At 32.7% G+C, this 25386-nt stretch overlaps 14 protein-coding genes and 1 non-coding gene across 15 annotated transcripts; 7 read left to right on the top strand and 8 right to left on the bottom strand.

Moving 5' to 3' along the window:
- Positions 1-223: 223 nt before the first annotated feature.
- On the bottom strand, positions 224-1094 carry T551_02124 (uncharacterized protein; the record flags this gene model as incomplete). Its single annotated transcript, XM_018374387.1, has 5 exons — positions 224-583; positions 622-734; positions 780-857; positions 911-1046; positions 1092-1094. The coding sequence occupies 5 exons, from the start codon at positions 1092-1094 to the stop codon at positions 224-226; spliced, it is 690 nt and encodes a 229-aa protein (XP_018229339.1).
- Positions 1095-1584: 490 nt separating this feature from the next.
- On the top strand, positions 1585-2520 carry T551_02123 (uncharacterized protein; the record flags this gene model as incomplete). Its single annotated transcript, XM_018374386.1, has 1 exon — positions 1585-2520. One exon carries the CDS (start codon positions 1585-1587, stop codon positions 2518-2520), a length of 936 nt encoding a protein of 311 aa, XP_018229338.1.
- A 271-nt stretch (positions 2521-2791) lies between these two features.
- Positions 2792-3181, bottom strand: T551_02122 (uncharacterized protein; the record flags this gene model as incomplete). Its single annotated transcript, XM_018374385.1, is given in 5 exon segments — positions 2792-2802; positions 2864-2921; positions 2972-2979; positions 2991-3029; positions 3088-3181. The coding sequence occupies 5 exon segments, from the start codon at positions 3179-3181 to the stop codon at positions 2792-2794; spliced, it is 210 nt and encodes a 69-aa protein (XP_018229337.1).
- A 30-nt stretch (positions 3182-3211) lies between these two features.
- Positions 3212-5138, top strand: T551_02121 (cysteine desulfurase, mitochondrial; the record flags this gene model as incomplete). The annotated part of the gene is made up of 4 exons (XM_018374384.1): positions 3212-3745; positions 3804-4475; positions 4675-4836; positions 4878-5138. 4 exons carry the CDS (start codon positions 3212-3214, stop codon positions 5136-5138), a joined length of 1629 nt encoding a protein of 542 aa, XP_018229336.1.
- A 241-nt stretch (positions 5139-5379) lies between these two features.
- On the bottom strand, positions 5380-6649 carry T551_02120 (uncharacterized protein; the record flags this gene model as incomplete). The annotated part of the gene is made up of 6 exons (XM_018374383.1): positions 5380-5507; positions 5550-6131; positions 6180-6350; positions 6395-6445; positions 6490-6551; positions 6600-6649. The coding sequence occupies 6 exons, from the start codon at positions 6647-6649 to the stop codon at positions 5380-5382; spliced, it is 1044 nt and encodes a 347-aa protein (XP_018229335.1).
- Positions 6650-7182: 533 nt separating this feature from the next.
- Positions 7183-7609, top strand: T551_02119 (uncharacterized protein; the record flags this gene model as incomplete). The annotated part of the gene is made up of 3 exons (XM_018374382.1): positions 7183-7210; positions 7265-7433; positions 7516-7609. The coding sequence occupies 3 exons, from the start codon at positions 7183-7185 to the stop codon at positions 7607-7609; spliced, it is 291 nt and encodes a 96-aa protein (XP_018229334.1).
- A 164-nt stretch (positions 7610-7773) lies between these two features.
- On the bottom strand, positions 7774-8765 carry T551_02118 (uncharacterized protein; the record flags this gene model as incomplete). The annotated part of the gene is made up of 5 exons (XM_018374381.1): positions 7774-8021; positions 8068-8195; positions 8237-8330; positions 8513-8700; positions 8743-8765. 5 exons carry the CDS (start codon positions 8763-8765, stop codon positions 7774-7776), a joined length of 681 nt encoding a protein of 226 aa, XP_018229333.1.
- A 281-nt stretch (positions 8766-9046) lies between these two features.
- T551_02117 (uncharacterized protein) lies at positions 9047-10587 on the top strand (the record flags this gene model as incomplete). Its single annotated transcript, XM_018374380.1, has 4 exons — positions 9047-9249; positions 9297-9651; positions 9692-10009; positions 10056-10587. 4 exons carry the CDS (start codon positions 9047-9049, stop codon positions 10533-10535), a joined length of 1356 nt encoding a protein of 451 aa, XP_018229332.1. The 3' UTR covers positions 10536-10587.
- A 1465-nt stretch (positions 10588-12052) lies between these two features.
- Positions 12053-13843, top strand: T551_02116 (uncharacterized protein; the record flags this gene model as incomplete). Its single annotated transcript, XM_018374379.1, has 1 exon — positions 12053-13843. One exon carries the CDS (start codon positions 12053-12055, stop codon positions 13841-13843), a length of 1791 nt encoding a protein of 596 aa, XP_018229331.1.
- A 269-nt stretch (positions 13844-14112) lies between these two features.
- On the bottom strand, positions 14113-14185 carry T551_05025. The gene has a single exon. It is a non-coding gene; the product is annotated as a tRNA-Arg (tRNA).
- A 914-nt stretch (positions 14186-15099) lies between these two features.
- Positions 15100-16864, top strand: T551_02115 (60S ribosomal protein L1-B; the record flags this gene model as incomplete). The annotated part of the gene is made up of 5 exons (XM_018374378.1): positions 15100-15541; positions 16299-16388; positions 16463-16578; positions 16622-16671; positions 16750-16864. 5 exons carry the CDS (start codon positions 15100-15102, stop codon positions 16862-16864), a joined length of 813 nt encoding a protein of 270 aa, XP_018229330.1.
- Positions 16865-17077: 213 nt separating this feature from the next.
- On the bottom strand, positions 17078-18179 carry T551_02114 (uncharacterized protein; the record flags this gene model as incomplete). The annotated part of the gene is made up of 4 exons (XM_018374377.1): positions 17078-17175; positions 17238-17596; positions 17799-18086; positions 18157-18179. The coding sequence occupies 4 exons, from the start codon at positions 18177-18179 to the stop codon at positions 17078-17080; spliced, it is 768 nt and encodes a 255-aa protein (XP_018229329.1).
- Positions 18180-20738: 2559 nt separating this feature from the next.
- On the top strand, positions 20739-21915 carry T551_02113 (uncharacterized protein; the record flags this gene model as incomplete). The annotated part of the gene is made up of 2 exons (XM_018374376.1): positions 20739-21591; positions 21725-21915. The coding sequence occupies 2 exons, from the start codon at positions 20739-20741 to the stop codon at positions 21913-21915; spliced, it is 1044 nt and encodes a 347-aa protein (XP_018229328.1).
- Positions 21916-22627: 712 nt separating this feature from the next.
- T551_02112 (uncharacterized protein) lies at positions 22628-23712 on the bottom strand (the record flags this gene model as incomplete). The annotated part of the gene is made up of 3 exons (XM_018374375.1): positions 22628-22639; positions 22694-23448; positions 23496-23712. The coding sequence occupies 3 exons, from the start codon at positions 23710-23712 to the stop codon at positions 22628-22630; spliced, it is 984 nt and encodes a 327-aa protein (XP_018229327.1).
- A 574-nt stretch (positions 23713-24286) lies between these two features.
- Positions 24287-25367, bottom strand: T551_02111 (uncharacterized protein; the record flags this gene model as incomplete). The annotated part of the gene is made up of 6 exons (XM_018374374.1): positions 24287-24332; positions 24389-24600; positions 24647-25026; positions 25077-25145; positions 25194-25269; positions 25326-25367. The coding sequence occupies 6 exons, from the start codon at positions 25365-25367 to the stop codon at positions 24287-24289; spliced, it is 825 nt and encodes a 274-aa protein (XP_018229326.1).
- Between the last annotated feature and the right edge of the window lie 19 nt (positions 25368-25386).

The following is a 25386-nucleotide window of genomic DNA, read 5'->3' as shown; positions in this document are numbered from 1 at the left end:
CTTCTTGTGAATATTGAAATCAAAGTATGGTATAACCAGCACCTCTTTAGATTAAAAAATTGTTGCAACTTAATAAATAATCCAGAGTCGTAGAAACAATAGTGAAAGAGACAAAAATTACCGGAATTCTTTTGTCGAAAAAGTAAAGAGACAAATAAATAAAAAAAATGAATAGTTATTAAACTCTGTTTAAATGGTGAAGTTGGAATAAATATAAAAATAATTAAAGACGCTTAAGGCCTCGTTTCCGGGTATCGATTTTTTTCCTCTCTAGAATTTTGTTTTCTGAAGTATAATTATCTTCACAGACAGGAATATTTTCACGACCTTTTGCAAAACGCTCCGTAACGACTGGATAGTTTAGAGCAGAATTGCTCTGATCCAAGGGAACAAGTGCCGAAATATCAGAAGAAACACGAGTGCCATTAAGTTCTACCAGAGCAGTTCCTGGCTTGACTGAGTGAATAGACGTGATCAAGCGTGCATGCTTAAAAAAAGAATCGTAATTATCAAGCAACAGTCGGCCTGCTTCCTCATTCAATGCTGATTCTGGATTTGGATGGATCAAAAGACACTTAATCGTCTACTACGTTAGACAAATTCCCATAAACCTCATCCTACCAAAAGAATATGTGACACATGCACAGTAGGCTGCCAATCTTTCTTAAGAATACTAACACAGACGTCTCCTTTTGATGATATGTTTGGATGAAAAATTTTTGTAATAAAATGACCTGAATCCGTCAACTTTTACCAATAATTCCCACAAAACATCCTACATTTAGGCGGTACGGCTGGATATTCTGCTCCAAACTGCATCCGTATTTTAAACGCCCCTCCTTCATACGGTGTACCTTCTACTCCACCCATCAACCCTATTTATCCCCTTTAATCCTTATTTTCTCTATACCTGGTCCAAAAATATACGCTTGGATATTATTAAACGTTCCATCTCCGCTTTCAAGCAGCTGCACCCCTTCAAGCGGCTGTGCCCATAAAGACTGAATTTCTTTAGAGATCCTGTGAGCAATAGGCCAAGAAAGTGTCTAAATCTTCACTTATTTCCGCCAAAAATATAAATCTATTTCTACCATCAAATAGGAAAAAAAAACCGTAAAAAAGGCCCAAATAAACCCGGAAAAAAAACCAAATATACTATAAAAGAACTAATAATACTCTAAAACACTGTTTTAGCCTCTTATCTCGCTCGTATAACTTACAAAATACACCTTATCAGCCACTTCTTTTTCACCACTTTTATGTGTCGTCACAAGTCCGCTCAGCGTTGCTAACGGAAACACGCTATTCAAAAGCGTACGATACTCTCTGAGCGTGTCGTGTCAGATCGTTTCGCGTTATAGGCAGAGTCACGTGACAACGACATGCATGAATAAAAGTGAAGATAAAGGGAAGAAACGATAAGATATTATAGGGAAAAAAAGAAGATAAAAGAGAGGTACAAGAGGAGTAAAGGCTCTAAAAAAGAGCAGAACGGGTAGGGGAGAGGTGGTTTGGTAGGAGTAGTCTTTTGAACGGGATCAAAAGCCCAAATTATCGTCAAATAGTGAGTTGAAATTCTAGTGGATGTGTCTTTCGCCAAAATGGATGGAGAATAAGGGAGAAGAACTTTTTTCAGCAAAATATGGAGACACAGTGGTTCATATTGGGTCATCAGTGATGCTACGTGTTGATTCAAAGATTATAAAGTTGTTTTCTGTAGTATTGGCGCGGCATTTAAAACATATTACAATGTTTACGAATAATGCGGATTACCGGAAGATACATAAGGGAGTAGAATACATTCTTACACTTGTTGAGGAAAAAGAAGTCTTGGAATTTAGTTTCCTGATGCAGGTTTTACATGATCCTACAACGTTTTCATGGAAATTAGAGTTTCACTCACTATTGAGGATGGCGGCAAAGTATGAAGTTTCTGAGCCGATTTCTGGATTCTGTCTTACATATTGTATAAAATTTCATAAAAATCCGTTAGCAGATCCCCTCATGCTTCTCCATGCATCTTTTTTTTGTAAAGATGATGAAGTTTTTATGGAGGCTGTTCTTGCTATTCTTAAAAAGCTGGATTTATACAGGAATAACAAGTCATTCCAAAAGCTTCCCTGTCATTTGGGTTTTCAAATCATGTCTATGTCAGAATCTTTATTTCGTGAATATACTAGTCTTTCTGACTTTTCGAATACTGATAACTGGCCTGACTGTGATATTGAACTCTGCACAGAAAAGTTTAGATATGCTTGCAAGAATGTCTTTGACTCGTTTGCATTACCGGCTGTTATTTTCTGGGACGGTGAAATGCTTTCAGAGTGGTACAGGAAAACAGATGAAGAAATTATCGAATTAATTGGTGTATGGGAAATGTCATTTGTTACCGATCCCGATCATATACAGCAATGTCGTCAAAACTGGACGAAAGCTCTTAAATCAAATGCAAAATGGTTAAACCGTAAGTTGCAGGGTCAACTCTGTAATATTTCAATTGAATCAGTACTGCAAAAGTAAACACAAACGATTCGTTAAAAACAGCACATTTATCTATGTCTTGAGATAATTTACCACTAGATCATAATCTATAAATATTGTGCTCAATAATCGCATTGTTTGTATGGCTTTAAACTTGTAGTTTCTAAAAATAAGTACACTGCATAACTTGCAAGGCGTTAAAAGCATATTTAAAATTCCATTCACACATTTTGGAGAGGACATATTCTAGATGACAGGAAGCCTATTTTCAATAATACAGGACGTATTTTAGGGGCATTTATGAAGATTTTTAAGCATTCACTATGTATTTTTTCTAAAACATGTTTTAATACACTCGTTTTTCATATACATATTTTTATACTTTTCTTATTACAATCTTTTTTATTTAACGCTGCATTTTCTTTATATTTCCTTGCATCCTACGTACCTATTTTTTTGAATTTTAGCCTTATTTTATGTATTTTTATACATGTCTTACTATTAATAACTTATATTAAAAACTTTGTTAATCTCATCGTATTCAACGACTAGTAATTTTAAACGCAGAATAACACTCAAAATAAACATAAAATAAGCAGAAAAAACTGCAAATAACTAAAGGAAATTTAAAGAGAACGCTTTTTGGATAGTTAACTTTTTTTTCACCTTTCAAAGGGCTTTTTTCGTTGATATATTTCATTTTAAACCATTTTTAAAAAAAACACAAAAAATGCATCTACAAAGATTTTATCGGATTCCCTTTAGACTCGAAAGCATTTTAATTGAACGTATAGCAGTTTTGGAGACATCATTACCTTTTGGAGTTGGATTTAATACAGTTTCTGGACATATAATTTTAAACAGATCTTTTAGAAAAAAAGCAGCATTTAGCATATTTACAAGGCAAGAGTTACCTATAAAAGAGAAAATAAGGGTTAAAAGTACTTTATTTATTTCCGGTGATTCTATTTTTGATGGTATATCTATTTGGAATAATTTGTCTATATTAAATAATACTACAAACCAATGGGCAAATTTATCAACTATAACGAATGCATTTCTAGAAAGAGCATCAGAAAAGAGCACGTATTTAATGGAGGATACAAAAGATTCTCTTCAGCCCTCCAAAAAAACATCTACAAGAATTTTCGGTACCCGTCCAATTTATCTTGATATGCAAGCTACTACACCTGTTGATCCACGTGTTCTTGATGCCATGTTACCTTATTATACATATTTGTATGGAAATAGTCATTCGCGAACGGTAATTATTCATTTAAAGTTTTTTTCAAAACTTCTGAGACTAATCACGATATATTTAGCATAGTTATGGCTGGGAAACAGATAGAGCTGTCCAGATAGCACGAGAACATGTTGCAAACCTAATATGTGCTGATCCAAAAGAGATTTTCTTTACATCTGGTGCAACTGAGTCAAATAACATGATTATTAAAGGAGTAGCACATTTTTATAGCGGAACTAAAAAACATATCATTACTGCACAAACAGAACATAAATGTGTTTTAGATTCATGTAGAATATTACAAAATGAAGGATTTGATGTAACATATTTACCAGTGAACCAAAAGGGATTGATTAGTTTAGAAGAATTAGAACGTACAATTCGTCAAGATACCATTTTAGTGAGCATTATGACAGTAAATAATGAAATTGGAGTAATTCAACCGATTGAAGAAATTGGGAAAATTTGTAGGTCAAAAAAAGTATTTTTTCATACAGATGCAGCTCAAGCAGCTGGAAAAATACCAATTGACGTAAATGCATTCAATGTAGATTTAATGAGCTTGTCAGGTCACAAAATATATGGTCCCAAAGGTGTTGGTGCATCCTATGTTAGACGACGGCCTCGAGTACGTGTTGAACCATTGATTAATGGTGGAGGACAAGAACGGGGATTGCGTAGTGGTACAATTGCTTGTCCCTTAGTTATTGGAATGGGAGAAGCCTGTCGAATAGCAAAAGAGGAACTTGAGGTAAGTTAAGTATTGTTTTCTATTTCATAATGATTGCTCCGTCGAGGATGATACTTTTTTAATTATTAAATATTCATGTTAACTGACTGTACTAATTTTTATTTATTACATACAATGGAGGATGTGCAGGGGTTCTGAGATGGAGTTCAACATTTTGATTCATTTTCTTTATTTTACGTTTTTTTTCTAACCAAAAAAGTATGATTATGCACACGTAAGCCGACTTTCAAAGAGATTAGTGGAACGTCTAACACAGCTTGAATATGTTTTCTTCAATGGTGATCAGGAGCATCGCTATCCTGGTTGTATTAATGCTTCTTTTGCTTATGTTGAAGGTGAATCTCTTTTAATGGCATTAAAAGTATATCTTTTCCTATCTTTATTCTTTTTTAAAAATGTTAGGATATTGCATTGAGTAGCGGAAGTGCATGTACTTCAGCGTCTCTTGAGCCTTCATATGTAATTCGTAGTTTGGGAGTACCAGATGATATATCTCATTCATCTTTACGATTTGGAATTGGTAGATTTACTACAGATAAAGAAATCGATTATATTTGTGATACAATAAAAGATAAAGTAAATTTCTTAAGAGAACTAAGTCCACTATGGGAAATGGTACAGGAAGGAGTCGATCTTTCTACAATTAAGTGGTCTTATCATTAACATTATATTAAAAAATAGGATAAACATAAGTCTCATTTCAAACAAACCGTAAATAATATTCAGTAAATCCCTTTGTATTACCATACATATTTGTTTCTCATTAGCTTTATTTCATTTTTATTCAAAAAAGTATTATGACGTTTTAAAGTTTAAATATTATGTAAATATTTAAGTCAAATAATGGCGTTAATAAAATTTTAAATGATTTAACGGAAATTAAAAGTTTAAAGATATAGTTAAATCAGCCTAGGTTAAGAGGCACAGTACTTCCGCCTTGTCTTCCACTTTTAAATATTTTTTGTTCACCTGAAAATGTACGAGGTATGGGAAACTCATCTTCACTCTTAAACCTCCATCGAGAATCATCAACTAGAACATTTGTTAATCCATATCACAAATATGTCATCTTACTTAAAATATTTACATTACTTGGTTTAATACCAGGTCCTGTATAAAGTGTAGAATCCGAAAATACATATGGCCTTTGTGGCTTTGAAACAGGTTTTTGAGGAATAGATGTTGATAATGTCGAATGAAAACTTGGGTTTCTAGTAACATTTACAGAGGCAGATGGCGGAGGCGGTGGTGGCGGTGGAGGTCTCGAATTTAATTTATTTGTCGTAATAGGTGGCGGAGGAGGCGGTGGTAACTGTGCAGTCATTAATACAGATGTAGGCAATGAAACATTGCGTGTTGGCGGCGGCGGTGGTGGAGGTACAGATGGCGTAGAAGTATTGCTTTTTCTCGCAGGTAGAGACGAAGTTCCAGGAACAGGAGGAGGAAGATGATTAGAATGTGTAAAAACTGATGAATTTGCCTTCATATATGAAGTCTCTGGCAAATCAGACACAGATCTGAAGGAAATGTTATTTTTCGATATAGATGTTCCAGATGAATAAGTCTTAGAAAAATGAGGTATTTGCGTATCAGATGACTTCTTCATAGGAGAAATACGTGCTTTTTGTGAACTTCCTGTATTTCCAGATGTAACCGCTTAGATGTGCATCAATTTAAATACAATTTTTTAAAAATGCAAATTACCTCCTGTATCTATTCCTCCTTCGCGATGTTTTAATTTTGGTATGCCATCTGCAAACAAGCCAGAGAGTTTCTGTGCACCAGATAACTGTTTTGAATCATTTGAAGCAGATGAATTCAAACCAAGTGCTGTTGATACAACTTTACTTGATACTTCATGAGAACATGCTTTTCCTAGCAAAAATAAGACAGCAGTAACAACTAAAAGTGAAACAAACGTATCATAGGCGCACTTCTGTCATTTGTTACTGTTTTTTTAAGGGCTTTTCCTATATTTTTTCAGAATATTCTTTTAAAAAAAAATATAGCCTGCCTTTCTGAATTTGAACCAAAAGTGCACTGATATCATGTGTGCCACTTACTGCTTCAGTGTTTCTATTTCAAATTAACACATAAAATAGCTTTTTCCTTGCAATTAAATACTTGTTTGGAGGTAATGGAGGAGGAACAAGTTTTAGGCCTTTTGTACTCATTTTTTCCAGAAAAAAAAAGTAAAACAATAAACCAACGACTTTTATATAGAGAAGCAGTGCTCAGTTTATCTTAAAGTCTACTAATCCAAAAACAATGAACTTTAACCTTCGTTTTTATTCCAAAATTTGTCTTTTTTTACGCGGTTTTTTTGCTAAATTCTAATCCTTTGTTAACTAAACAGTAAAAAAACACTGTAAAAACCTATAACTCAATTCATACCGCCTTTATTTAATTTAAACTTTAAAACAAGCTGTTTATTGTCAAGATGAATGTTGGAAATCGGTATAAACGTAGTACAACGACGGCATTGAAAAAAGTGGTGAATAGAAGAAGAAAAAGAAGGAATTTTGCAGAGTAAATTACAGAAAAATACAGAAAAATAATGGCTAACAGGAAATAGAACGGTTAGTATTTTTTTGGGCTTTTTTTGTCTCTAAATTGGCGGCAAATACGTGAAACAAACATTGATTAACAAACAGTTTGTTATTTTTTGCCATTTTTCAGAAATAAATATACGCACTGTTTTTGCTTCATGAGTGCACTTCAAGCATTTGTCAATAGTATGTTTTTCCGGGTGAAATACGCTTTAAAACGAGTTAACAATTATATTTTAGAAAAAGTTATGATTGTTACATCAGATGGCCGAATTTTAACAGGACATTTAACAGGATTTGACCAAACAACAAATCTTATTATTTCTGAAGTTGATGAAAAGCTATTTTCCATGGAAGGGACCCAAGTAACCAAAGTAGATGGAGCATACTTGGTTCGTGGGGACAATATGTGAGTTTTTTGGCAATTCAACATATATAACTGGATAATATATGTTGGAGATAAAGTAGCATTGTCTAACAGACGTATCTAGTGCAGTAATAGGCCTAGTAGATTCTGAAATTTATGACCAGATTGATTGGACTCAAGTAAAAGCAGAAGGAATTAAACCAACAAGAACATATTAATCTATAAATACATAGAGACCAGGAAGAAACAACAGTTATACAAAAAGACGACATTGTTTGCCATATTTTTGTTTAACACTATTGATTCTTCCAAGACGATCTACAGTCGTTTTTTAATCCCTAATTTACTGTTTACTCATGGATATCGTCATGTTGCTATATGATTATGCAATAATCCCCATTTTTACCATTAAATCAATTAAATCACGTAGAGGATCAATGTCATGTTTATCTAAAAGTTCGAATTCTTTTCCAAAAGATATAAAATGTGCGAAAAAACTATTCCAATGTGCTTCAAGAGATAAATGGAGAATTTGATCAAAGTGTGAATAATATATATGTGCAAAAACTCGGAATAGTTGTTTATACATAGACTTTACAATAATAAAAAAGTTAGGAGGGAATGCATGACCTATATATCGTGTCAAGTATAACTATTACCATAAAACAAAATTTACCCGCTTTCGTTGGAAAGGTATTTTCATCGCTAAGTCGATTATTAACCCATGCTAAGACACAGTCAATATATTGGGGTGCCGACAGTTGTATTTGTTTCCGATTGTTATCAAACCACATATAATTTATACTATGATTATCAATCAAATATAAAAACACCCTTTTTCATACTTTGTACCCGCCGACATAGATGGACAGTTTTGTGGTGTACAAAATTCCGCAAATACTGCATAAAACTGATTCAAATATGTAAAAAACTCAAATACTAGTACTCATTAATACACTAAAAACGACGATTCGGTCAAATTTGCTTCTGGTCAGATTTGTTATTGCTACATTCTTCAAACAGAGTCTAACTTTAAAAAAAATCAACTAATATATATTCATCAATCACGTCTACATCATATCTGTGTTTTTTCTGATCATAAAGCATTCATACTGTCCTACCATTTAGTGCAAGCCATTCATTCAAATCAATATATTTCGGAAGTGCTACAATTGTTGCAAAATTCCCTTTAACAAGTGCTGTCTTAACAAAAGGCTGGCATAAGAATAGTTTTCGACTATCCTGCTGAGATCCTTGTGCATAATTCCCAACAGAAGACTTCTTAAGACGTGAATATCGTCCAATCTTCCTGTTAACGCTCAGTCAACAGATTTTTGCAGAAAAAACGCACCCAAAGCTATTAAAGAAACTCATTTAAGCTGATATATATTAAAAATAAAACAATTTTCACATAAAAAGGCCTAAATAATGTAATTCATATTATATTGATGAGTGGACGTTGAAGTTCTACGAAGAAAAAGAACGGGAAAGAGGGTTACCGAGGCAACATTGAACGTCAAGAAATTTTAAGGTGGAGAAATTAGAAAGAAAATAGGAAAATAAAAGGTATTTTTTCAAAAAAAACACATGGAAGATAGTGGTTTATTTGTCTATTTTCTAATATTTTTTTCTGATTTTTTTTTACAGAAGAATCAATGGAAAAACAAACAAATAAAGAAGAGATCTTGAAAGAAAAAATAGAAGAACCAAAGATAGAGGAAACAGAGCAATTTAAAGACCATTCAACACTTTTTTATGATCCATATGAGAAAAAAGATAATAATTTAGTTTCAGATGAAGAAAAAGATGATTTATTTGGGGATCATACAGATGATGAGAAAAATAATGATATAAAAAGGTTTAAGGAAACAATGGACTATTTTTACATGTCTGACAATAAGAAAGTAAAGAAATTATAGAAGAAATACAAGGGGAGGCACAAGAAGAGCCAGAATACCAAGAAACAAGAAAGATTCTGGAAAGTACACTTGTAAATCGTGCAGTACCTGAATCAACTGATGGAGAAGTATTTGCAAGACATTACTGTTATGTATTAATAGGAATACAGCTCTACTATGTAAAAATGCCAAACTTTTTAACAATTGTTCAGAAACCATTTGATCGAGAATCATATTTAGAAGAAGCACAATCAGAACGTGAAGAGACCACGATTCATCAATATGATACTAATCAAAGAATTCGACTAAAAGTGGAGAATACAATTCGTTGGAGATATGTTAAAAATAAAGATGGAACTTATGTAGGTTATGATATGTGTTTTTTCGTACTTATTCGTTTAGTCTAAACAATCAAATGCACGTTTCATAAAATGGTCAGATGGATCATTGTCACTACTTTTGGGGTCAGAACTGTTTTCAGCAGTGACAAAAAACAGTTTTTCTGAACATACATATTTATGTCTTTCTCATGAAAGTCAAAATCTTCTTATGTCTAGAAAAAGATTCACAAAAAATATGACATTCTTGCCAATTGATACAGGAAGTTCAACGCACAAAAGGCTAACTGAAGCTATTCTTCGTGGAAATATGAAGAAATGCAGTATTGTCGAATTTGTTAATGTAGAAGACCCGGAAAAAGTTAAACGAGAAGCAGAAAGGGTAATATCATACCACAGAAACATTTTATGGCTTATTCTACTTTTAGATTGAAGAAGAAAAAATCCGATTTCGTCGTCGTCTTGAAACTAAGCGTCGTGCTCAAGACGCAAAATATTATGAAGTCCCTATATTAACAGTCGAAGGTTTAGAAGCGGAAGAAGTAGGAGAACACTTTTCCAAAACTTCATATATAGATAAAGATGATGACGATGATTTCATTGTTGATGATGAAAGTGATGAAACTGAGAAACTAGAAAGGCTACGAAAAATCAAGGAAGATGGGATCAATATGTATAAAAAACAACAGTTATCTTCAGACAAAAACGAGCAAAACAAAGAAAACGACGACGAAAGCAACCATTCATTCACAGAACAAGATACTGATGATGATGACGATGATACATTCATTAAAGAAACTGATGCAGATAAACAGATCTCTCGTAGAATCACAAAACGGCGCAGAATCTTCAGCGATGAAGAATTATCTGAAAGCACAGAAAACACCGCTCCTGCTGACGAGCAATAACTATCCATTCCATTGCCATCTATTTCAGCATATTCTATACATAATTACTATTTTTCCTTCTTTTCTATACAAAGGCTTCTGCATATCGGCATTCATATATCTTTCATATATATCGCTTTATATCCATATACACATATACACGTCTATACATATCTATACACACTTATGCACTATACACACTTATTTAGACGTATCTGCAGATATATACATTGATTGAGGCCTAATCTTTGCCATACACTATATATACACTATCGTTGTATACAGCATATATACACTATATACACTGTATACACTATACACTATGTATACCACGCATTATACAAACAAACTATATACAACATACACTACATATAACACATCATATATAGCATATCTGATATACATTGCATAGATTGCTGGGCTGTCTGCATTAGCCCTATCGTCTCGAAATAACGAGACATTTCGGACGTATACGCATAGATTTTTATTGGAGTCGGGAACGACAGACAATATATATATATATTACTGTAACTTGGCCTTAAAGGCAGACACCTCAGGTCATTCTGTGCGCATACACAGAATATCCCGTACTCTATAGACATTAGTATGCTAATATACGAAATATATGCGCAATATATGCGCATTAACTTACGATGATTGGAGAATAAGTCGAAGAAACACCACTTTAACTATAAATGTTTAAGCTCCGATTAAAATGCGTTAGAAGCAATAAATAGAGGAATAGATAGATAAAAAACAAAGTGCGACAAAATAGAGGAAAACGCGATAAAAAAGGTCTAAAGCGCCTTATAAGGCACTAAAAAACAGCTAATCGGTCAAAGGAAACGTGCTTATTAAGCGTGCCAAAATATAGCTAGAAACAAGTAAAAGGTGGGGACAGGAGAAGAATATGAAAGGAAGGAACAAGCGGTAAAGAGGAATCTATGTGCATATAACACGGAAAAACACAGAGAAATTTGCACCAGAGATAGAGAAAGGCGCATATATAGGGAGAAAAGGGTTTTTTAAGTGTTTTTATTGAAATTTAAGAGGAATAATGTAAAATATGTGTTTTCGTTTAAACGATATGGGTGTGCATAGATAAGGACAAGTTTAGAGAACGAAGCGTTAAGAGTAGATAATTATAGATAATTGGTCCACGGTGTGATTTGGAGGGAAAAAAGACAAAAAACAACGCATATATAAGGATAAAAAGCAGTGGAATTAGGAGAAATTAATCTTTGTGAAAGATAGATTTAAGGGGGTTATTTTTTGCAGGAATAAAAGTGATTATTGTGTGTCAAGAAACAGAATGCAAAAATAAGTTTAAGAGGATATTGAGGCATACATGGTTAGGACACTGTAGGAGAAGAGTACAGAAGGAGTTTATTCTTTTTTTTAAGCATTATAGCATTTTTCAGCAATATATGCCTTTTAATTGAAGGACGTGTGTATTTGTTGGAATAGCCATTGGAACAGGGATTCATATGATATCAAGGGATTTTAAGGCCTTTTCTGTCTTTAATAAAACAGTTTATATGGCTTCTAGTGAACGGCATGAGCCAGATTTACTCAGGATGATATGTCATCCTGATGTAATTGAAACCATTGCATCCTATATTCATTTTAAAGACCTTGTTTCTTTATCGTGTATTTGTAGGATGGCACGGCAGGTTATTTATGACAATGTTCGGTGCTGGAGAGTGGTTGATCTTGGGTATTCTAAGGGAACTATTTTAGAGAGATACCAAAATGCAAAAACAACGCATTTGGCGACTTTTCGGACAGTACAGTATCTTTTCCGCCGTAGTAATATTCCTTTTGATTGTTTGACGGCAATTCTGTTAGATTTTTCGGCAATTCAGTATCCAGCAGTACGGTTTATTATTTTGCAGGCAGGGTTAGTAAAATTGGAGAAAATTAGCCTTCGGCATTGTCGATATATATCTCTTAAAGATCTAAACAGTATTCTTGTATCGCTTCAGCGAGCATGGACAGGGGAAACAAGTTATTATAAGCAATCATCGTCTACGCTTGCGATTAAGCCATACGTTCTCAAAGAATTGAGAGTTCGGTATATGAAAGGGCTTCCGAAATGTTCCAAAGATCTTTACTATAATTATAGTCAATACAATCTTTTGTATGCGTTTAGGAATATCGCGAAACTTTTGCGTCTGGAAACAGACGTTGAAACGTGTTCGATGGTTTATCCGAATGATATATGGCATAGCAGAGAAATATGTATAGATTATTGGAATGATCTTGATCAAACGGATTATGATATATATTATTCTACAGGGAACCCTTTTTTCGATTTGAATAAAGCATTTCGAAAGTGTGATGTTCACCCGGAAATTATAGATTACAAGTTCTGTTCCATTTGTCTTCAAAGTTCTCAGTGTGCGAAATGTGGAGCAGGTGTTTGTCCTTTTTGTCAAGGGGTGGATCAGTGTAATTTATTTTATTTAAATGCACGAGGACAAAGTTTGAGTGAGAATGCGCCGTTGAAGCTAGGTTTTTGTCAACAATGTGGTATATTGTGCAAACAGTGCAGGACTAGTATGATTCCCAATTGTTTAACGTGTTTAGTGCCTTATTGTCCGACTCATATGTCATCTAAAATTGCATACCGCTGCGAAATTGGCGGTGAAGGAATGTGTAATAAATGTGTTTTTAAAAAGCCATGGCTTAAGTATTGTTTTGGTGGTTGTGGACGTATGATGTGCAAGAAAGAAGTATCAGGCAAATGTTTTAAGTGTCAAGAAAACATTTGTTGGCAATGCATGAAGCTACCGGCGCCTCTTGCATCGTCGTTTATGAAAATATCTTATACGGATCATTCTTCACTTTGCTCAAATGTCAGTGATGCTTTAAGCGATCAGGATGCGAAAAATATAGTTCCTGGGGACGAAATGGTTCTAATAAAAACAATATGTGCACCATGCAGGGTGCTAGTTTACTTAAGGAAGCGTAAGCTAGAGTCTCGGAAAATTTGCACGCTTTATGGGCCATTAGTTAAGCAGTTTATTAAGTATATTAATAGGAAAAGGCTGGCATTGAAGCTATACAAATATGCGGCAAAGCAGAGGCAACTTTGGATCAAAAAGCTGGCTGTTTTTTACAAAAATAGCAAAAGTATACTAAAATCACCGAATATCTCTTCTGTCAACTGCAGTATAGACTTTAAAAACATTTTATCTCTCCCTCAATACATAAAATTTATTAGCATTATTAAACTTGCAATTGAGAGAGAATTAGCGAATGGCATAAGCAAAAAAGAATTAGTGGATGTAATGATTAGCATAATGAATAATATGCTGAGCAGCTAAGCATACTTGCATTTGTAATACTATTTTGTTTTAATATTCTATTGTTCTCGAGTCAAACAGTTTAGCTAGATGCTGGATATATCATATATACTTATACTATATTATAAAACGTAATCGTAATATACACTAACCCACTGTATCACTAAACCGCAATAAACCGCAACCCTATGCTATGCCAATCCTTTATCCAAGCTGGCACTTGTGGGCACCCGTGTTTTAATGCTTCCAAGTGCTCTGCACACACACCGTGCACAGCCTGAATAAAAAGCCGATCCAACCAGGAGTCGAACCTGGAGTCTCATGATCCGTAGTCATGCGCCTTAACCATTGGGCCATTGGACCTGCACTCAAAAACGCCCAAAACTACTTATAAGAACAAATAGCCAGGCGTTTGGAGACTTTGTGTTATTGTATACCACCATACATATACACATATACTATACTTTACATCACACACTATATACCATATATACTATATACAACATATACAACATATATACAACATACATACAACATATACAACATACACAACATAGCCATGCATATTATACGCTTTGCACACTATACTGTACATATACACGTATACGTATACATTTGTACACTGGAAACATCCCCTAAGCCTCTTACACCCTCTGCGGTCTATTGGGTGTCCTCTACCGAGACATATATACACATATACATATATATACACATATATACACAAAATACACATTGTATACACTGTATATACTGTATACACTGCAGAAATGCCCTGAATGCGCTCTGTGCCTCTGTATCCTCAGACACTCCGCTCTACTACTTTTGTTTTCTCGGACTTCGATACGCTGAAAATATTTTAAAAAATGAGGTAAGAAATCAATCACAGCAGAGACTGCATTGGCGCACCAGATATCTCTGTGCACTCTGCACAGCAGCACAGAGACCCATTCTAAGCTGTATATGCGCTCTAGCACTGCATATACACACTATGCACTGTGTATGCTATATATGCGCACTATATGCGTATTGTATGCGCTGTATATGCATACTACACTGTATGCACATACACGTATAATGTATAGTATGCATAATACATGTATACCATATGTACAGCGATGCACTGTGGACTTCGGTACATACTATACACATTGTGTGCATATAGCATATATATGCTATATGCACTGTACATATACAGTGCATACATATAGTGCAATGTATGCGCTGCTATATACATAGCAGGAGATATGCACATTGTGCGTGCAGTATATGCGTTATATATGCGTTATATATGCGCGCTCTATGCGCTCTGCACTCTTCGGCCTGGCTCTAACGGCAGCAGTAAAGTCAGTGTGCTGACTGTGCGCCAAAACGTCAAATTGCTGCTTTCCTCCTCAGAAGAGCACAAACGTAACTTTCTCGAGACTGTTGAGCTCCAGATTGGCCTGAAAAACTACGATCCACAGCGTGATAAGCGTTTTTCCGGCACTGTAAAGCTCCCTACAATTCCCCGCAACCTTAATGTGTGTATACTGGCGGATGCATATGATCTCGACCGTGCAAAGGACCTGGGCGTTGATGCACTGTCTGTGGACGATTTGAAGAAACTCAATAAGCAGAAGAAACTTGTTAAAAAACTTGCAAAGAAATATGATGCATTTATCTCCAGTGAGTCTCTTATTAAGCAGATTCCTCGTCTGCTTGGGCCTGGGCTTTCAAAAGGTATGTGGTGCAGCGCATACACAGCGCATACAGTGCGCATATACAACGCATATAGTGCGCATATAGCGTGTATATAGCATATAGTGTGTATATGTGGCGTATATGCAGTATACACTATGCTATAGTATAACATATACATATACATTATGTGTACATATGCAATGCAGGACTGCGTATACATTATATGTATATACTGTGTATAGCACATGCATATGCATCTGTATGCTGCATACAGATGCATATATTGCGTACAGTATATACAGTGCATTTGCAGCATATGGTGGAATATACACTGTATACTATATGTGTGCAGTATATACACTGCATACACTGTAAAGCAGATACTATGAAGTACGTACAGTACATACATAATATATAGATGGTACATAGTGTGTGCAGTTGCAGTACATACAACATGTACAAAATGTATATACAGTCTGCATAGAATGTATACAGTGCAGAATACATGTATATTGTGTGCTGTGCGTTCAGAGTGCATACTGTGTGCATAGTGTATATCTGCTGTATATACTGCAGAGTACATGTGTATAAAGTGCGTATAATATGTATAGTGTATACACAAAATATGCAAAGTAGATGCAATGTGTACTGCATATACGCTGTACATATATTGTCTACATGCTATGTACACATTCTATGTTATATACTATATGTTATACATGTGTTGTGCACTATGCTTGCAGTGCGTGTTTGTGCGGTGTTTGCATGGATATTGTGGTGTAATTAACATGTATAGCTGGCAAGTTTCCTACGCCTGTATCACACGCAGAAGAGTTGTCGGTAAAGCTTTCAGATGCAAAAGCAACAATCAAATTTCAACTTAAAAGTATGTATTATATGTTTTGTTATATGCTTCGTTTTATTTGATTACATCGGGTTTGTCTAACACTATCTATATAGAAGTATTATGTTTAGGGGTGGCGGTTGGAAATGTTGGGTTGACAGAAGACCAATTGGTTGCAAATATTGTGATGGCAATCAATTTCCTTGTTTCTCTCTTGAAAAAGGGGTGGCAGGTATATTTTTTGACTTTATTGTTGTTACTAATTTGCATGTCAGAATGTCGGTTCGCTGGTTATTAAATCTACAATGGGGAAACCCTTTCGGCTGTATTGAGTAGTGAGCAGTGTATTAGAACAGTGGAAGTATTCGGGATGCATGAAGGTTTTTTGTAGAAACTATACTAGCCGAATGGCGGCTAATAACAACCAATGGCAGCCGGTTGAAGACCAGTTGATGACAAGTCAGATGGTTGAAATATATCTTGGAATTTTTGTCATATATAAAAATAAACATCATTGACATATTTATTTGTTTATTTGTCCATTTATTTATTTAGCTATTTCTTTCTTTGCCTGTTGATTGCCTGTTGAGTCTACTCATTTACGTTTTTACATACAACTTGCATCTTGATTTTTGGTACATCAAAAGGGTTGTATTCTGTTTAATGCAAATTTGAAATTGGTTTATAGCACAACTACACTTTACACCTTATTGCCACACCCTTTCTTCTGATTAATACATCTTTTTCTTTTCGTCAACAGAAAAGCCGCCAGGGCCCATATTAACGAGCAGAATAAGTCCGCCCATAATGGAAAGAATTTGGAAAAAGTCTAAGTTAGAATATTAGTATGACAAAAGCTGCAGGACACAATAAGGTTGAACATATACATACCATATTTGAGCAAATCCTTTTCAGATTCGGAAATACTTGAGTCCCACCAATTGTTAATGAGAATATTGAAAACATTAAGTATACAGACAAGAATAAAGGCGCTCCATTTAGCTTTGAAGCCAATGATGACCATGAAGCACGCAATAAGACCAAAGATTGACATAATGATACGAACGATGGTACGAGACTCCTTGAAAATGAACTCGGAAAAAAGAAAAATTATAAGGACTCGACCAACAGCAAGAAAATACTTTTTTCGATCTGTTTCTGAGATTTGAGGAAGTCCCGGAAATAAATGTGGCTTTTTCGACCACGAATCAGACAAAACCATCAAAAGAGCACCTGTAATCGATAAATTTCTACCCCAATATCATTAGCTAAATCCATAAATAAACTTGAGAAGCCAAAACAATAAAAGATATCACATAAAAGTGCTAAGTAGCTAAACAGTAAGGAAAATCGTAAAAATACAAGTTAAAACGCAATAATTGTAGTGCTCACCCCATTTTTCTATTTTTTTACTTTGTTCTATTCCCTTAGGCTTCATTTCTTTAGACTTACCGAAAAAAAAGTGTTCTATCAAAAACTAGTCCATAACCAATGGCTTGAGAAATGATGACACCAAATAGTATTCCAACAGCAATTTCAGATTTTTTGCGTATAACAACCATAATAGATCCAATTGACATAGCAATTACATTAAGGATAAGAAAAGCATGACTTAACCCACGATAAAAATGCCGATATGCATGCAAATAATATAGTTGCCCCCGCATCTGTGTTAAGATTCGTACTGTATCTTCAATAAATGTTACTACCATCAAAAAACGGCCTAATGCTGGAATATATCTATAAAATGTTAGTAAATTTTTGAACAAATTTAAATGAATTCAAAGAGCAATAAATGGAGCTTTAAAACACTGAGCAGCAGGAAATCCCCATATAATATTTTAAAAAGTTTTAAAATTCTAAGAAAAATTTAATTAAAGCATTAAATAACGCTCTTAAAGCAACCCCAGATAACTTCATCATTACAAAACTATAGTAGGTAAACCCAATATAAACTTTCTATAAAAGCTTAAAGAGCAAAAGCTTTACACAGATATAGTAATACTTCATACCATCATAATGTTGTGTTAATTAGAATTTTAAATGCAGTTTTGATAAAAATACTAGATTCCAACTGCTATATAAAATCTTTATAAAATACCAGCATAAGTATTGCAATACATTATGCTTACTAATTTTTAATCACGAATGAGTTATTGTTTTTTGTTAAATTATAATTTTTCAAAATAAAATAGTCATAAATGAACTTTAACCTAGAAAAAACTTCATAAAATCTTATTTCTTCCATTTGCTGTTTTTTAGTTTGCATTTCTTATACTACTAATATATTTCTTATAATATATATATTAAAGCAGTATAATTTGTATATAACTCATATTGTATGTAAAGCACCTAAAAACACTTTTAGAGTATATCCATGTTATTGTTGCATTGAATCCAAAGATTTACATCAAAAATAACCAACTGTTTAAAGCTATCTTATTTTTTGAATCCAAAATATATAAGAACACAAACTATATGTGTTATGTTAAATATATATATCATATATATTATATATACAGAATATGCATTGTATATATTATATGTTGTGTATATGTTGTCTATGCATTATATATACATTATATATGCGCATATATAACGCATACATAACGCATATATTCATAAAAATGCACTCTGTTTGTTTAATAGCTTCTATTTTTCCCCAGATTTGCTATTTTTTGCTACATTCTATTCTCAAGATTTCCTCTGCTTGCTAGACCTAAAAAATAACTATTCTGTTCTGTTCTTATAGTATTCTTGCTATATGCACACAGAACACCGCTCCTGTCTCTTTATTGGGACCAAACTTACGGTTTAAGAGGCGATAAAAAGGTGTCGAGATGTTCTTCAAACAGACGAAGACGTTCAGGAAATGTCTGTAAAACCTGAAGAGGAGATGCTGGAGCACTCGACAATCGAGGTGTCGATGCGCTGTATGACGGAATCGATGCAAAACTTGCCGCCATCAACGCTTTTAGCCGATCTGCTTAATCCTCAAGTTATACTTGCTTAAGTCGCCTTCCGCCATCGTCCGCACACTTTCTCTGCGCACACATCTAACGAAAATTAAGCACCGAAAATATATAAAATACTGAATATGGTTAAAAAAATTAAATAATAGACTTTTTAAATGAAAAGAGTCCTAATTATGTTAAAGAGAGCCCTTAGTGAGTTATAACATTTGAAATATATATATAATATATATAGTGTGCATACATTATGTATATAGTGTGTATATGCTGTGCATACATTATATATACAATATGTATATACTGCTTGTACATTATATTAAATAAGATTCTGATGTTTATGTTTCATATATTTTTATATATATACTTGGATGAATATGCCTTAATACATAGTTTTGTTTAATACACAAAGTCTGTATAATTTAGTATATTTCTTGCGCATACAATGACAGAACCTGGTGGATAGAATAGATGTGTTCAATAGATGCTTTTTCTTGCACTTAGTTTGTATAGAAATACTTTCATAGTGCATTTGCTGTTTATCTGGTCCATCTATTGGCACTGCTCGATACCATGATATAATCGATATATAAAATACAGATATTATTATAGAGAAAAGAAATTGGCCTTAGAAAGCTTGGAATACGTGTTGGGTGCATATATAATGCATATATAGAGCATATATAGCACATATACAGCTCGTTTTAAATGGATTTCAATGTATCACTGGATACATTGCACTATTTATATACTGGTTTTTACTCTGTCTATAATTATATAGTCTAATTTATTCGTATATTATCGAATGACCAATGTGAGTTAAGTACTTAAGTAATAGTAGTATGTATTATACTAAAACAGCAGATCAAGTAACCGCACAGAGCATATATAGAATGTATATAAAACACATATATGACATATACTCAATATGATGTTTATCTAGTCGTTGGTATATATATAACTAATAATTTGAATGAGTAAAAAGTTTATGACTCTGTTAAATGTATCGTTAAGCTAACGATAAAACACGACAGCTGCAAAAACAGCAAAAAGTGCATATATTCTGGATAAGCAGTGCATATACAGTACATTTCATATTTATATAAGAAGAAACTTGCATGTATCTGAGTTTTTAGTGGATTTACATAGAAGCCGCACTGTGTTTGAGGGATCCATAGAGTGTATATAAAACATACATAAAACGCATATAAGACGCATACAGGACGCACATAAGACGTATAAGCTCTATTTCTTGTGCTTATATAGGATAATTTAGTATTTTTGGAAATTTGTACATATTTACTAGTATTTTGGAGTATCTTCTCGCAATTTGGGTGCATACAATTCTGCAAAGAGGCGCATATATTTGCTATTTGTGCGCATATACTAAGTATTTTGAACATATATGAGTGTTTAAGGATAAATGGTTCCTTCTGATGATACACAAGCATCTTCTCAATCAGCATTGCATGATATTAAACGTATTTTACTTGTTTTGTCGGGAAAAGGGGGTGTTGGAAAATCATCTATAGCAGTACAGCTTTCATTATGTCTTCTATTACGTGGTGCACGTGTTGGACTTCTTGATATTGATCTAACAGGGCCTTCTGTCCCACGCTTACTTGGCATTGAAGAACAACGTATTCTTCAGTCATCATCTGGCTGGGTTCCCGTTCATCTTCAATGTGTAACAGCTAAGGATGATGAAACAGCAGATAATGCATCAATTTGTATTTCAAAAAACGCTTTAAATGATCGTTTTGAAGAAACCTGTGCTTACAGTGCTTCAGACATTGCAAATAATGCTTCTGAGTTTTCAAATAATATGCATATTGATATTTCAAAGGATAATTTTCTAAAAGTAGTTTCAATTGGATTTTTATTAGCTCAAAGAAGTGATTCAGTTGCTTGGCGTGGTGCTAAGAAGACATGGATGATTCAACAGATGATTTCAGGTGTTTTTTGGGGTCCTTTGGATTTTTTGGTTGTAGATACGCCACCAGGCACATCAGACGAACATATTTCAATAGTTCAGCATCTTTATGCCATAAATGCGGGTGAAAAGGCACAAGTTATTATTGTTACAACACCCCAAGCGGTGGCTCTTGCTGATGTGCGCAAAGAGATTCGTTTTTGTCATACGGCAGGGCTCCAGATTGCTGGTGTTATTGAAAATATGAGTAGTTATATTTGTCCTCATTGTACAGTTGCTACTGATATTTTTTCTACTGGCGGTGGTGAGGAATTGGCTAAAACTTATAATATTCCTTTTTTTGGTATGCTTTCCCTTGTTTTTATCGGTTTTTTTATTCTTTTATTTTCTTTGCACTAGTTACTTCATTTCTTTCATTTTATATATTCTTATTATTTTTTGCTTTGTTGAGATTTATTTTCTAACAATTGATATAGGGAAAATACCTTTGGATCCTAAATTTGTTGAATTAATTGAAAATCATGCAGCAAACAAACAAGATGATGCCATATCATCTGATTCTACTGTGTTATCTGGTATAAGAAATTGGAAATTGCCTGAAGAATATAAAAAATCTGCTTTATATCCTTTATTTAAAGAAATTGCTCAAAAAATTTCTGAATTATGACATTTTTCAAATTTATCTATATGAAATTTTAATTGATTTCTATATTTTTTTTGAATGCCCTCTAATGATTTCTAATTTGTTTTAAATGTTTCAAAGTAGTTTCTGAACGATCTCTTTTTATCCTAGAAGAAAGTAAATACACGTTATTGTTTTGGAACATTTAACTTTTAGTTATTGATGAAAAAGTTTATTCTTCCTTCTAATACTTTCGATAGCCATTAGCAACTCTCGATTCTATAAGTATATATAAAAAATTATATTTTATTTTATATATTTTGGATATTTTTTATATTTCAATATTAATAAACAAAAAATGCATTTTTATCTGGTCATATAATCAAAACATTTTTGGTTTTTTTTTCATAAAAAATTCATCAACATCAATTAAGCTTTAATTTTTAAAGTAAAAGATTTTATGATTTAAGATATAATATTCCTTCAAATAGTACTAAAAATACTTTTAAAAAGGTAAAACATTATATTGATATAATTTATATTAAATAAATCAATGTTACTTTTTATGGTTTATCTAAAATCTCAACCTTAGTTATCAAAATTTAATGATTTTACTATAGGATTAAAAGAATCGTTAAATTTAGAAAAGATGTAAAAATACATATTAATTTTATATTTAAATATTAAATATTATTAATCTTATATCTAAACATTATATATTAATTTTATATCTAAACATCAATCTTATATTTGAATATTACATATTAATCTTATATTTAAACATTATATATTAATCTTAAGCTTAAATAATATATACTTATACCTTGTGTTCAAGATTATTTTGTATTTTAAACTTATCAACTACAATATTGTGACCAGTAGTCTTGTAATACAAGGATGGAGTCGTTTGTGTTTTTAAAAAAAGCTTATTTAAATTATATTTTTCAATATTTTGTTTTTTTTCATCATACTCATTAAATTTATCTTGAAATTGCTTTTTAGCCTCTTCATTTGGAATAACAGCATTCTCATGAGACACTTTTTTCTCAATCTTTAATAAGTCTGCTGTTCCTTGAGCATCATAAACAACTTTCCATTTAGTATCTCGAGAACTTTGCTCTTCTATATAAATCCATTCATCTACTTTGTTTTCTGGGATATAATCTACCCATAAAGGTTTCCTTCCTTTTTCACATGGCCAAATAGAGTTGTGTAAAACTTCTCGTACTCTTTTTGCTTGTTTTATTGTAGAAAATACAATAAATGCATGTGTTCTAAACTTATCCATCCATATTTTTTTTAATATATCATCATTTGAATCATCAATATCTTTAATCACATCCAATAAATAAGATTTAAGCTGGGGTATCTGAAGAGGTCGAGTGAAATTACCTACATAGATAGAACATGTTAGTTGATGTATTGGGTCCGTTGTTTCTTCTGTTTTATATAAAACATTTTTATCTACTTTACTAGAACCGCTATCTTCGACTGAACCGTTGTTGAGTAATTCTTTCTTAAATATTTCTGAATCTTTCAAATCTTTTTTAATTTTTTTTGTTTCCTTAAGAGTTGTTTCTTTTATATTTAATTATGAAAATATACATTTAAAAATAATAACATACCATCATCTAGAGATTTTTGGTTCCTTTTCAAAGATTCGACAGAAGCATTTTCTTGATTTTCTGTAGATACATCATGATATGTACTGTTTTTTGAAAAACATTCCGTTTCTTCATTTTTTTCTATTTTATCAGTAAAGACTGAAGAAGACATATCTATATCTGTCTTTTCTATGTCTTTAACTGTTTTTTCATCACAATTTACAGAGATATTTTCCATTTTACCATATATTTTAGATGAATTTGTATGTATGTCTTTAATAGCTAACTTTTTGATATTTAAGAAATATTTGCTGGATTCTCCAAAAAAATAGTTCCTATTAAAATGTTACTACAATATTTACCACAAAAATATATATTTTTTTAAAACCTTTTACAATTTTTTTATTTTTTTTTGAAGAATTAATATTTGTTAAATTTATCTATTTTTTTTATAAAATCCTTTAAAATGAATTCAGATGATTTTCTTGATTCAATCTTAAAAACATACTACTTTATTCATTCTTTTTTAAACTTTATTTTTAAAAATAATTTATTATTTTTACTACAGTAAATTAGCGCTAAGAGATCTGATAATATTTTTAATTTATAAAACAATTTATAAAACAAAAATTCTTTATTAAAATAAAAAACAATGATATATTCTAACACGCTAATTATAACAGAAAATATTATAAGCCAAGTATATTAGAAAACATGCAATTCATGATAAAGTATTGGTTAGAAATAGTTGAATATATAGTATATTTAAAAGAATTATTAAATATTCACTAACTAGTTTAAATTATGGGCATTTATAATATACCACCAACAAAGTGTGAACCTAGTGTTGCACCTGCTCTAATTATATTTATTAACATGTTTTCTTTCAAAAAATATTGTCGTACGATTCTTACCCAAAGACAGCGGCATTTCCGAATTTCTTTCCAATATTACTCATTGCTTTTTTTTCTTGACTATATTGTTGTTGAGTTTGCTGTTGTTGTGATTGTTGATAATAATATCCTTTTTGAGGATATGATGTTGATTCCTTTTGTAGTCCATGTTCTTGGGGCGATTTCTGTAATAATGATGGTCTCTCATTACTTAAAAAAACTGGCAGTTTTTTCTAAACCCATTCAATCCTCAAATCATATTATTATAAGTAAATATACCACATGATTTGCAGGAAAAATTCCTTCTTTTCCATTACATGTTCCTCTCCACCAGTCTTCATTCACGTATTCTAAAACATTGATTTTATCTCCTACTTTTAATGAAAGATCGTCTTCATCTTCTCCTTCATAGTCATATAAAGCTTCTGCTTGAAACATGCCTACAATAGATGCTTTCTTTGGAACAGATGGCAAAGGTGCTCTTTGATGATGATTATTCTCTTGAGTTTGTTTGATTGACGACGGCTGAGACGGTATTCCTCCAATATTTGTATTCTGCTGAAACTTCGACGTAATTTCTGCAACATTTGACCCTGTGCTTGATCGTGCAGGAAGTGTTTTTGGATATTCATCTCGTGATGACAAAACATGGTTATTGTCTAAAATATGGTTATTCATGATTTGCTTAATTTTAGCTCAAAAAACGCACTTTGTGAGATATTTTGACTCGGAGAATGTGTTTCTTTGCATTCTGTATGTTTCTGACTAGGAAAATACCCTTAAATATTCAATATTTGCATAAAATTTATTATCTGTTTCAACATACGTCGAGGTATCTTAGTAATTACTTCTTCATAAATTGCCTCTGATATAACTCCACAATCAACAAGAAACCCAAGATCCTGCAAAAACTATTAGAAATGAATAAAAGTAATGGAATTAAGTGTTCATTATAGACTGAACCCAGAACTCTATTGATATACGCTGAATTTTCTTTCATTTTGCAAAGCTGAGAGGTT

This window comes from Pneumocystis jirovecii (genome assembly GCF_001477535.1).
Source record: "Pneumocystis jirovecii RU7 chromosome Unknown supercont1.9, whole genome shotgun sequence".
In the NCBI taxonomy this organism is placed as follows: Eukaryota; Fungi; Ascomycota; class Pneumocystomycetes; order Pneumocystales; family Pneumocystaceae; genus Pneumocystis; species Pneumocystis jirovecii.
Note: the sequence above shows the minus strand (reverse complement) of the source record. Positions and strands in the feature narration are given on the sequence as shown.